General features: G+C 46.7%; 1 protein-coding gene across 1 annotated transcript; it reads right to left on the reverse strand.

The window, feature by feature from the left end:
- Positions 1-3,958: 3,958 nt before the first annotated feature.
- Positions 3,959-11,337, reverse strand: Serpina16 (serine (or cysteine) peptidase inhibitor, clade A (alpha-1 antiproteinase, antitrypsin), member 16). Its single transcript, NM_181630.3, has 5 exons — positions 11,101-11,337; positions 10,039-10,664; positions 7,611-7,881; positions 5,310-5,460; positions 3,959-4,245 (listed from the first exon to the last, which is right to left on the reverse strand). Exons 2-5 carry the CDS (start codon positions 10,661-10,663, stop codon positions 4,045-4,047), a joined length of 1,248 nt encoding a protein of 415 aa, NP_853661.2. The 5' UTR covers position 10,664; positions 11,101-11,337; the 3' UTR covers positions 3,959-4,044.
- Between the last annotated feature and the right edge of the window lie 1,753 nt (positions 11,338-13,090).

A 13,090-nucleotide genomic window follows, 5' to 3' on the forward strand; every position in this document is an offset into this window, starting at 1 on the left:
ATGAGATTTCCTAGGCACATTTTCTTCTTGGATATTGATTTTTTAGTATCTGAGTTTCTAACTTAATGATTTTATTTTTAATTGCGCGCGCGCGCGTGTGTGTGTGTGTGTGTGTGTGTGTGTGTGTGTGTGTGTGTGTGTAATTGAATGCAGGTACCCTCAGAAGTCAGAGGTTTAGAATTCCCTAGAGCAGGAGTTACAGGGGGTTGTGAGGCGCCTTACGTGGGTGCTGAGAATTGAAAGCAGGTTTTGTGCAAGAGCAGCCCATATTCTTAACAATCATGTCATCTCTTCTGCCCTACCGTTCATTCCTGATAAATGTAGCACTATGTATTGTGTTATATTTTAATCAACTTGACACAAGCTAGGGTTGTCTGGGACGAGAACCTCTGCTGAGAAAATGCTTCCATTATTTTGGCCTGTAGGCCAGTTTGTGGGCAGCGTTTTGAGAACTAATGTGGAAGGGCCCAAACCATTGTAAGAGGTGGTACACATGGCAGGTTTGTCCTGGGTTGTATCAGAAAGCAGACTGGGCAAGCCATGATGAACAAGCCAGGAAGTAGGGTTCCTCACCTCAGTTCCCTCTTCCAGGTTGCTGCCCTCTGTGTTCCTGCCTTGGCTCCTCTCAATGATGGCCTATAATCAGGACATGTAGACAAATAAAACCTTTCCTCCTCAAATTGCCTTTGATCACCATTTTATCATAGCAATAGAGAGCTAAAATTATGATAGAAATTGGTACCAGGAATGGGGTATTCATGTGAGAGATTTGATCATGTTTTGGAGACTGCTGTGAAAGGATTTTGACATTTTGGCTTGGAAAAGCCATTGACTGTTCAGGATTAAGGAGATGCTGTGGCTACGAGAAAGATAATACTGAAAGAAATACATGCTGGGTGTGAAATGTCAGAGGGAAACAAAGTATCAGGGCCATTCATGTGATAAGTTTTATTAAGACAATCTGGAAGTGAAACTTTTGTGCTGGTTAGGTTTTGTTTTGTTCTGTCTTTGTTTTGTTTTTGTTTTTGTTTTTGTTTTTTGGCTTTTGGACAAATTGACATAGCTACAGTTATTTGAGAAGAGGGATCCTCAGTTGAGGAAATGTCTCCATGAGATTGGGACAGTCAGTGTGACAATTGCAGGCTGGGGATGAGAAATCAGCACTGATTGAGAAGAGGCCAGCAGCACTGAGAAGAGATCTTTTGGAGTGTTTCTCAGGATAGCACAGAAGAGCTGTGTCTTAGAGGAGGTCAAGTCTGTATCTCATGCTGGCCACTGACTGTGATCATGTGTAAGAATCTCCCACATGGTACTGGTTTTGACAAGATGAGGGCTTCAGGGTTGAGGTATGGTGGAGAGCATATGAATATGAAGCTTGGCATAGGAAAAGACAAGGAGAGATCATCGGTGAAGAAGGTGCAGTCTCATTAGCAGTGTAGACACCAGAACTGAAGGGATCAGGCTCACCCAGGAGGCCAGTGGTGAAGTCTGTGAAGACCCAAGCATACTGGTGCTGTTAAGACTGTGGGGAGACTACCAATGCCAAGGTCAGCAGCAGTCATGGAGTGGAGCCATTTTGAGCCTGTATGTTGTGAGTGGCAAAGCCTGAGAGGTGGAGTCCCTCAGCCTTTTGGAACCCTGAACATTATGATTGACTCCTCCATGTGGGACACTGGGTGACAGGATTTCTTTTACACTGCTTGTTTCTTTATTTTGTTTTTTTCAGAGTGTGACTGGGCTCTGAGTTTTCACTTGGGGAATAATGCGTATATAAGGTTTTCTTTTTTAGTTTTTATTTTACTGGGGCACACAAATAAGAGATGTTGGGTAGTTTAAAAAGATTGAACCTTTAAGGACTGTTAGTCGTTTGGAAGTTTGAATGTGTTTTAGATTGTGATATTGATATAAAGATGAGATTTTCAGGATAAACAAGAAAAGAAAGGCCATGGTTTAATAGAGATGTGTCACTTGACACATTTTTTTTTTTTTTGTCTACTTTTGTGGAATTTTGCCTACGTGACACAAGCTCGAGTCATCTGGGAAGAGGGAACCTCCATTGAGAAATGTTTCTATAAGATTAGCCTGAAGGTGAGCCTGATTAATGATTGATTAATGATTGATATGGTGGTGCCCCCCCAAGTGGTGGTCTTTGTTGGTTTAATAAAGCAGGCTAAACGAGCCCTGGGGAACCTTGGTGATCTTTTTGCAATCAAACTCAGATTTCATAGAAATTTCGTATCCTGGAACAATTTTTATTCCCCCTCATGTGAAGTCAGACAAATTCTAATTTCTAAAATCAGTAGTGAGAATAAACAATTTTATGTCTGTCAGACTGTCTATCACTACCTATCTGTCTGTCTGTCTATCTATCCATTCATCCATTCATTTATCCATCTTTCACTCATCAGATAACTGTATCATCACTTGTTTTATCAATGTCTATGCTCAATGCATCTATAAATGATATATTTATTATCTCTGTGACATCTATAGTGACACTACTTACCTATTTATCATCTGTACCTACGTACCCACCTATTACCTATCACTCTATTTAAATATAAGGGTAGACAATATTTAAGAGTCTAGTTGTATCCCAATTGCACAACCTTGGTGACAGGGAAGGTTTGCGACTAGGGAGTCTGAGGTGAGGACAGCTGTAGCAGCGTCTGAGTGAGAGACATAAAGCTCAACAAGGGAGTAAGTGGAGGGGTGACCTCAGTCTGAGTGTGACAGGCTCCTGATGTCACAGGAGGAGAGGCAGGGGTGGATGAGAGTAGTTGTTGGTTATAGAAGTGAGGCCATGGGAAGCAGAAAGTGATTAGAAATTGGGGGGGAGGGATGGGATGAGGGTGGACTGTGTGAAGGAAAGGAGGCCTGTGTGAACAGTCACTGTCCTGAGCACCAGGGTGACTCAGAGGCCTGAGTGGAGGGTAAAGTGAGATCATTAGCTTGCACACAGTCTTTGCACTTCCCGAAGCAGCTGAGCCTCAAACATGGAGTCAGATGTTTTTAAGCAGGAATGAGAACAAAGGGCTGGGATGGAACTGATCTTCATGGACATTAATCAAGCAAAGGGGATATGATGAAAGACAGGGAAGCCAAACCGTAAGACTTGCTGGGTACATCGTGCTGGGGCAGAAGTGTGCTGGAGTTGCATACAAATGGAATGATCTGGAATGTTAGAAGGTAGCTATGTGTGAGGCAGGTGCTCAGCTACTGAGATTCCCTGCAGCTGGAGCCAGAAGTCTGGGAGACTCTGGAGAGGCAGCAGCTGTTGTATGACTGTCTGTGGGTCACTGGAGGCACAGTCAAAATCCCTATGATTTCCTATCAATCCGAGCAGCTTGTTCACCATAGCTCAATGGCACTGCAGGGAGAGCAGACACCTGACAGTAAGAACATGCATCCTGTGGGTTAGAGTTAACACATCCGTGCAGACATGATGGCTGTGAAGTGGTGCCACAATCTGTGCCTTTGGGATGGGGCTCTGGAAGTTGGAGACACACCTCTGTCTTGATCTCTCAGTTTCATGACTACTTTGTACACAGTTGGTGCTCAATGGATACTGACTCTAAGGCTTTGTGTGAAGACATCATCCTTCATGGAGGATGGCTTCCTCCTGGATAGAGCATGGGGAGTTCCATTGTGGCAGCAAAGCTAGAGTAGATGGCTGTGGGAAGATGGCCTTCAACACAACTGAAATTTCAGTAGCTTCTTTCATCCAAGAGACCCAAAGAAATTCCCCTACGTTTTCCTTCTAAGGCCCATGTCAATGAGATAGAAGATTAGCAGACCCCCTTGTGAGCCAGTGGGCCAGGTAGAGTCCAGCAAAAAGCCAGGAACAGACAGTCCTGAGAGTTCTGCTTCATAAACATAGTTCCAGGTTGCTCTTAAGAGTCACTACTTCCCTCCACGAAATCAGCCTGCCCCATAGTCCAAGAACACCCCTCAGAAATTCTCATTTGCTGTTTTATTAAGCCAAACGTCAAAGGAATATGACTCTGCTACATCTCAGGTAAAGAGGGGGAAAAAAATCAGAATTTAGGGAAATTGTAGAGCGTCCATGTTGATTCTAGTGGGATTCACCACTTTCCCCATGAAGAGAAGGCTGTTGCTGGTTTCATCCAGGATTAGTAGTAGGAAGGATCTATTGAAGTGGAGAGTGGCAAGGTCTGGTTCGGGCTGGGACTCATCCTTTTCCTCTCCGTCCTCATTCACAGTCAGCTCCACTCTGTGTACTGCCTTTGGAAACCAAACCTCACAGTGTTGAAGGAGTCGACCCCACCTCCAGCATGTTCCATTGACTCTCTCTCTGCACTGGGCCCTGGATGCTCAGAATAGAAGCCTTGAGCCATCCTTCTAGAGGAATGCATATGATGTTGCAGAATGGAGGAGGCTCGTTTCTGCATTTCTGTGATCTCCAGAACACTGGGGCTTGTTCTCCACTCTGCCTGCACCCCCATAACTTCCCCATACACCACCTAAGGCACCACACAGTGACTGATTTCATCTCCTGGCTGTGATCCTGGCGAAGAAGAAGCCTGGGTTTCTGAGGAGCTAAGTGCTGGGCAGTCTCAACTGTTTGTACTCCTGTGTTGCCTCTGTAGTCCTTCCCCTATTCATTGCCCAGACTCCCGGAAAGATAGCTTTCTTGCTCCTGCCCCACCTTAAGCCTGGAGTTTCCACCTGTGCAGTTCATCTTCTCCAAAATCCCTTTCTATTTCTACCCTTATCTCTGAGGGCTCCTTTCTGTTACCCATTCGCTCGTTTCTCTAGTGATCTTCAACACTTGCCTTCCACTGGCGTAGAGCCCATCCAGCCATTTTCTGACAAATCCCCCAATAGCCCTCAGACCCTACTCAGGGAATGTGACCTAAAGGCCAGGGCACTTAGTCAGTGAATCCAGGATCTGCTCCCTGGGCTTCCTCTGCAGTTAGCACTCTGGAGAGTGGGACATAGGAATTACACAAACCGTTTTTTATGAGACACCACTCTCTAGTGACCATGATGGCTCCTTCGTGTCACCAGAGGATCAGACTACACTCACACACCCATCATGGATGCACCCAAGCTTCTGCCTCTCCCCTCAGCAGACAAGTTTGAGGACCCAACTGTTTATTTCCCCAGATTAGCCACCTCTGAGGGACAGCCAAGCTCAGGACACACCTAGAGTTGAGAGTCACCGTTTCCTCCGTTGACTTCAGAGAGTGCCATGAGTTCTCATTGTTGCTCTATAAATAAGTTAGGAAGGGGAAACCACACGAAGCATTCAGCCTAGGGAGCCTGGCAACAGGGTGTTAACCTACCGTGCTGACTGTCAACGGTGCCTTTTGCAGAGTGATTCTTGAGAGGTCCATGTGTTCGCTGAACAGTTTAATGTTACTGTTAACGTGCTTGAGATTTTCCAGGTGAAGAGCAACAGGTATGGAGAATTTGGGAAAAAACAGCCACCTCTTACTGCTCAGGAGGAAGAAGAAAACAGAGTTGAATTCATGTTGTCTTAGAGTCCACCCCAGCCAGTGCACTCTCAGCACACACACAAGAGCAGCCGTGTTTACTGAACATCTGCAACAGGCAGGCCGTGCCAGGGACTCCTCAAGGCAATCTGCTTCCTCTTGGCAAGTGGTCATGGGTTTGCTCTAAAATATGAGATGGGAAATCTAAGAGACTACGAGTCTGTTGCAAGCTTTAGGAAGCAGAGCCAGCCTTCCTGGATCCTCCCAATTCCTGGGCAATGCTTGGGCCCTAGTCATGAGATTTATCTCTCAGTCAAGAGAATCCATCCTTATGAAAGGGGTCGCATGAACTTTGCATCCTCCAGCAATAGAATCTCTCCTTGTAGGGGCTGGGGATTTAGCTCAGTGGTAGAGCGCTTGCCTAGGAAGCGCAAGGCCCTGGGTTCGGTCCCCAGCTCCGAAAAAAAAAAAAAAAAGAACCAAAAAAAAAAAAAAAGAATCTCTCCTTGTGCTTATCACGATTCCTTCCTCTCTTGAAGGTTGTCCTGAGCATTGTTAACTAGTCAACAGAACTCACTCTTACTGTAAAGGTCACAAGTGCTTTACTACTTTGCTGGAGAGTTTCTTTGTGGCCATGCCTTGTGGTAACTGTCACGTGGAAAACTATTCTCAATTTCTTCTGTGTTTAAGTGTGTCATAGAATAAACCGATAGGTCAAACTCTGGAAGTTCCCACCCAGTGCCTACTGAGGTGGTGCTGTCCTAAGTTGCATTCTTTACTTCATAGGTTAGGGGATGGGACACCAAGGCACACCGGTTTTAAACCCTGCCAGTCCTTGAGCTGTAGTGTTACTTCTTGTGGACAGGCTGCAATGGAATGTCTGTCTGTGCTTCAATAGCACATGCCTGAGGCAGGGCTTCTCAGTCTTTAACACAAGCACAACTCCCCTGGACCCGCAGAGCTTGAGGTACACCTGAGAATTCAAGCTTCCCACACACATCCAGATGAAGCAGAAGATGCTGTCACAGGCTGGCCTTCATGTAGCAAAAGCATTAGGTATTTTAGAGCAGCGAGTCTCAACCTGTGAACCCTTTGGGTGTGTTGAATGACCCTTTCACAGGGGCTTGCCCAAGACCATCAGAAAGCACAGCTATTTATGTTAAGATTCACAACAGTAGCAAAATTACAGTTATGAAGTAGCAACGAGAATAATTTTTTGGTTGGGAGTCACCACAACATGAGGAACCGTACTAAAGGGTCGTACGGAGGGTTGAGAGCTTCAGCTCCAGAGATATTGGGCAAACTGATGTTAGAACAGGACAGAAAGAGACAAATGGCTGGAAAGCCAAGCTTCCCTGTGCTGCCTTGTAGACAAGGGACCCAGTAAAGAGGCTAACTTCTGCTTCTTAGCGGTCATCCAGTCACAAGTGGCAAGGCAAGTAAGTATCCAAACACCAGTTCCATAGCGTCCTGGTCTCTTCATGGCCTTCTTAATGACACATTGATCTTTCCTCTCTGTGGGGAAGTAAGTGTAGGTGTTCATGCGTGTACATATATGTGGAGGTCAAAGAAAGACAACAGTAGTGCTGTCCTTTTTTTTTTTTTTTTTTTTGAGACAAGTCTCTCATCAGTCTGAAGCTTAGTGTGTAATTTGTCTCGGTTAGTGCTTTTGGTGGTTTTTGGTCAGGTTGAAACAGCTAAGGGTCATCTGGGAAGAGGAACCTCAGCTAAGACGGAGAAAATGACTCCATCGGATTGCCTTGGTGCTAGGATAGCTAGCTTTTTTGTACAGAGGTTTTCAGGGTTCAGCGCTGGCTCTCATACTTGCAAGACAAGCCCTTGACTGACCCAAACCATCTTCCCACCTCCCCTGCCCACTTTTGTATAACTCTACTGTAAACCTCTCACACAAAGATACAGTTGGCTGATACCGTGGTGACGATGGTGATGGTGGTGATTTTGTGTATTTTTTCCCTGACTTTGAAAGGTGTGGATTACTGAATCCTGTCTGATCATTTGTGTGTGACCAACTTCCAGATCCCGTGTCATGCTCCGAAGACTCGAAGGGTCCTTACCTTGAGTCCAGAGCCACGGTGATCATGGAAAAGGTCTGGTAGCTCTGGGGGAGGGTGGAGACAGTTGGATTCTTACCTCATGGGAAAGGGCTGAATCCATGTTTCAAAACTCTGCTCCAACAGTGCCTTCTCACTTTCCTCAAATTTTCCATCATCGGGGAGAAAGAAGACGCCTGAGATACTGCAGGTGAACGGCAGCTGGAGGACATAGCTGTGCATCTGGGAGAAATACTGCAGCTGGAACCAGCCTACTCTCTGCATCATTGGTACCAGGGTTTTTGTTCCATCTTCTAACCAGAAGTACCTCATCCTTGTGTGCTTCCGGTTAAAGGGGTATTTCCACTTCCCTGATAAGAAAGGGCACAGGGATCAGAGGGGGCGGCAACATCTAGGGAACAACAGGCTTTGTCTATCAGGGGGGGTTCCAAGGCTTATACATGCCATGAATGCTCCTTGTGGCAAGTCACGCAGGCACATGTGAGCAATCCCTGTCCACGCAGATCTTGTGAAGGTAATGCGAGCAACACGACTGATTAGAAAGACATTGAGCTAGCAGGGGCTTCTGAGCAGGGAGAGAAATCAAACAGAAGAGACAAACACATATACACATAACGCTCTAGAAAGTCACACTAATTAAAGGCTTAAGAGAACATCGGTCAAGCCATAGAACAGTTAGGGGAGGAACTTTGCCAAGAGAATAAGATGAGATGCGTGGAAGCCTGGTGGTGGGAAGGTATTGCTTTAGGGGACACAAGGCAGATGAGCAGCTAGAAGGGAAAAGACCATGAGAGGTGAGGCCAGAGAGGGCAGGAGTGAGTCCACCAGTCCCTGGGGCAATGGTGGAAGTAAGGACAGCTGGACGATGTAGCTGTGCAATTTGGCAAAATACTGAGGCTCAAACCAGCCTATCCTGTGCATCATTGATACCAGGGTATCGGTCCCGTCTCCTAACAAGGAGATCTCTTAAGGACAGCCATGAGCATCCATATGGTGCTCTAAGCAAAGCCCCGAATACAGTTCTTTCACACAGTCATTGCTCAGCAATTGCTAGAAACCTGTTTCAATATTATTGTGCAATTCCACCAAGTTTGAGCGCATTCTTCCCCCTGATGTCTGCAGGAGCGGCTAGACTACAGTCCTGTGGGCACTGGTCCAAGAAGCTACAGCCCAGCCTCCCCTGAGCCCTTATTCTGACTTCTTTCCCTACATCTGGGGTTTTGGCATGGACTCTGGTGGTCAGCTCTTGCTGCCTCTCTGGGCTGGCCCTAAGTACCATGGAGACACTGACCTCAGAGCTCCACTTGTGGCCAGAGGAACTGGACAGGATGAGAAAGATGACTTTCTTGCCTTGTCATCCTGACCGGATATGGCAAAGGTGGGTTTTACAGAGGAACCTGTCCTTCTGCATAAAGCAGCCTACTGTCTTGGGAACAATAATCAGAAAGTCACGAGAGTGTTATTAAGAGAAAAGAGGTACGAACTCAGAAGCAAGTTGTTTCCTCCAGCAGTTCAAAGCTGGCCGTTTTCTGAGGTTCTAGGTTTCCAAAATGCAAGCCTGCACTTCTTAAAGAGCCAGTCCGCATACTCACCAGTCACCTGGTCATCCAAACTCCCAAGAAGACTGCCAGACTCCATGGACCAAACCAAAGCTTTTTTTTTTTTTAAATACCCATTACAAGGTAGGAGGCCAGGTTCTATCTGAATGCCAGCGGGACAACAGTTGTTAAATAAAGGTGACATTCTATGCTCCCTTGTTTTTCTTAAAGCTGACAACCTCTCCCTCCAGTGAGCTGGACCATGTCAGCTGCCTACAACCCTCCTGTGCTTTGGAGGCTCCCAACTCCATGTCAGAGTCCCATGCCTGGCAGCACCATCGGGTCGCTCTCCTAACCAGATCCTACTGTCTCAACCCTCTACTTTCTAAGTTATTGTGGTGATATTGAGCAATACTGCTTAGTAGGTCTTAGTAATCTCTGATCTAGTCCTTTGAGTCCTTAGGTGGTATTGAGCAGTACTTCGTTCCTACATCCTATTCTGCAGTATTGCTCAATACCTTCCAAATGACCCAAAGGACTAGGTCAGTGGTTCTCAACCTTCCTAATGCTACAACACTTGTATACAGTTCTTCATGTTGTGCTGACCCCCGACTGTAAAATTATTTTTGTTGCTGCTTCATAGCTGTAATTTTGCTACTATTATGGATTGTAATAAAAATATTTGTGTTTTTGGACAGTCTTAACAGACTCCAGTGACAGGGTCCCCAAAGGGGCTGGTCCCAGAGGATGAGAATCTAATTACTAGAGTAGCTGGGGTTGAGGAGATTAGAGAGACAGAGGTGTGGAAAAGATTAGGGAGTTGACTCAAGAGGAAGGTATCCAGAGGTGAGCAAGAAAAGGAAGCTGCCCCAAGCTGAGATAGCAGAGAACATCCAGAAAGAGCTAGAGGCTTGGAGGAAATCTTGAGTCAGCAGGAAGCAGATAAGGTTTCATTCGTGGCTCACTGACCTTTAAAGAAATTATAATTGGCCAGAAACAAGTTAGTTGGTGGCTTCAGAATTCTCAGCAGCTTTGTAATTTTGCCGTGGGTCCTGGCACGAATGGCCAAGTCTATCTGCTTTTGGGCCAACCCGTAGTTCCCAAAAGAGATGAGGACGACATTGCTGTTGTAGGAGCTGTTGGCTAGTTTGACAAAAGTCTTTGCTGGCTTTAGAGTCTTGTCTATAAAGAGCAAACTTCCGGTGTAGATCCCGCAGTTCTTAGTATGTAGCAGGTTACTCAGCAGCTTCCCATACTCACTGGCTGCTTTAGTATCCAAGGCTCCTGTGACTGTGAACCCTAGATCCTGCAGAACCTGGTGTCGGGCTTTTGGCTTATCCTGGAAGGCCAGCAGCACAAGAGGCACAATGATGCCAAGTGGAGAAAAGATTAAGTTCTTGCCTCGTTTGGGCTGTGGTAGCTGTTTGTACAGGCTCAAGGCAAATTTTTGATTGTTGAAGAATGGGGGTGCTCCTTGGGTCACTGGTATTTGTGACATGTTTGAAGCCTCTGGTGGTGGTGGTGTCTGTGGGTCGCAGGAACAGGGGACAAGCCCAGCCAGGAGCAGCCAGAGGGACAGGATGGAGAGTGCCATCCTAGATAAAGAAATCAGTAGGATCACTCAGTTTGGCCCTGTGGTTCAACAGAAGACACACTTGAAGTCTGAGGTCTTGGGACCCGATCAACCTCTCTGCTCTCTGCTGCTCTGCCCTCTGCGGGTCTTTAGATTGGCTTTGGTTGGAGAAGGGCTGGGAATGCTAAGGGACTGGCAAAATCTTGGGCCCACTCAGGCTTGGGAGTTTGATCAATCTGAGCCTGGTGGTCAAATTCTGCCCCTCTCAGTGGAAGCCCCAGGTATAAGCAGAGTAGGGGGAAGTTGATAGATATTCAACCAAACTGTAGAGCATAGCCAGTCTGCTCTGACTGTCCCCTATTTGAGTTTGGGGGTTTAGCTGTGACCTCCCATGGTCTTAGTATAAGCTCTCAATATCTGTTCAGCACCAAGTCAAGTTCAGCCTAACACCTACTCACCTGAAACCTGTCTGCCAGTGGCTGCCCAGGTGCCTGCCTTTGCCCTTCTCTGTCCTGCTTGTCCCTTGAAGTCTGAGGTCTTGGGACCCGATCAACCTCTTCTGTACCCACTGGCTTGCCCTTGAGTTTGGCAAGAGAGGAGAGGCTGGTAGATCTTACATTCCCTTGTTTGTGCTGAGCCACACTTCTGCTTCCTACTGCAGGCTAAGGAAACCATTCTCCCTGGGCCCAGCTCCTTCCAACCATTCTCTCTCTACTCTTTTAACTTGGGGCAGTTCCCTGCTCTTATCCACCTCTATGGCCCACCTCTGGATAGCTCCTCCTTGAGTTCTCACCCCAATGCTTTCCAATGTCCTTCCAGTCATTGAGAGGGCTCCATGCAAAGCCATGCAAAATCTTGGGTTCAGGGGGGTCAGGGAAGTGAACTGCCCTACTCAGGGACCATAGCCAGCTAATGCCAGAGCCTGCTATAGACAGTCTTAAAGATTATAGAGTGTCTTAAAGATTCAGCTTTATCTTTCACTGCCTCCCACTCAGAATGTGGCATCCCTCTATAATTAGACCCTCTGAACACTAGCCTTCCAGGCCCTGTGATTTGCTGCCCAGCAAGGCTGGGGAACTCTTGGAACTGACTCCAACAGTGTTCTCTGGTCATGCAGAGGACTGTATCTCCAGGGGCAAACTAGGAGCTCCAGGGCCCAGGCCTCAGGCCAGAGTAAAGTAAGTTTTACTTACAGGGCATACAGTGTGAGTCTGATGTACCGGTAGCTGCCTGGACAGAGGAATGAGGGAACAGCAAACACTACTTGCCAGTCCAGATAGTCATGGCCTCAGAACAAAGTCAGCATGTACCTTCCTTGGACAATTCTTCCAGACCCAGTGCAGTGCTCACTGGTGTATGGGGCACCTGGAGGCACAGAAGCTGCTGAGCCAGCCTGCTGCAGAAAGGGTCATACATGGGTCATGTCAAAAAAACAAGACCAGAGACATCCTGGGACAATTCTCCCCTATCCCATCCATTCATCCTTCCGTTCCCTCACACCTGAAACATTTCCTTCCTTCTATCTGACTATGGCTAGGCATTGAGAAGGGAGTAGGGGTGTGTGTATGTGTGTGTGTGTGTGTGTGTGTGTGTGTGTGTGTGCGCGCGCGCGCGCGCAACTCATTTCAGTAAGGTGGGTGTCATTTGAGAGCACATCTCCCCACCACATCTACCTTTTGGGGCTGCGGTAAGGGCGCATGAACAACCTTGGTCTGGTGAGACACCTTACTGGATGCAATAACCTTTGATAGTGGTTGTGCTCTTGTCCAACTCTTTCTTGGTTCTTGTTCTCTTATACAGAGATTAGAAGTTGGCACACACAGGTGCACGAAGCAACACAGTGAGTGTATCTGGAGAGAAGCCATAGTACTAATTACAGGGGGGTACTCAGTAGGTTTGACAGTGGACACAAGAGGAGTACTCAAGGGCCCCAGGCTGTAGCCTGGAGTCTCTATTTATGGGGTGTAAAGGAGGGCAGGTCTGGTTACTTAGGGGTGTAGCTCGGGTGGTTTTTTTTTATTTTGGCTGATAGAGTAGGTCACACATTTTGTTCCCCACCCCCTACTTGTTTCTTCTTATATGCATCCTATTTAAGTCCTGTGCATGGCCAATTATGCATATGCAAAAGATGATGAATAGAGTAAAAGTTCACTTGAAGGACAGTCTGCACTCCTATCAAAAACTAGTTCAAGTCAGATCAGCCTTTCTATCCTTCTCACTCCGGCACACTGGAATAGAATACTTGAATAGAAATTGCACTTGACTAGAACTTTGTTGTTAGGAGCAAAGATCCTTCTACTGTTCTTGAGACAGAGTATGCGTAACACTTCGAAGGTGGATTTCTCAGGATGCTGGGTGCATGTTTTGGAGGAGAGAGAGTAGTCTGTGCAGGTGAGGGAGGTGTGTCTCCAGGAATGAGTAGTATTTTTTCCATGTGGAAGCACAGGC

This window comes from Rattus norvegicus, chromosome 6, assembly GCF_036323735.1.
Source record: "Rattus norvegicus strain BN/NHsdMcwi chromosome 6, GRCr8, whole genome shotgun sequence".
Taxonomy (NCBI): Eukaryota; Metazoa; Chordata; class Mammalia; order Rodentia; family Muridae; genus Rattus; species Rattus norvegicus.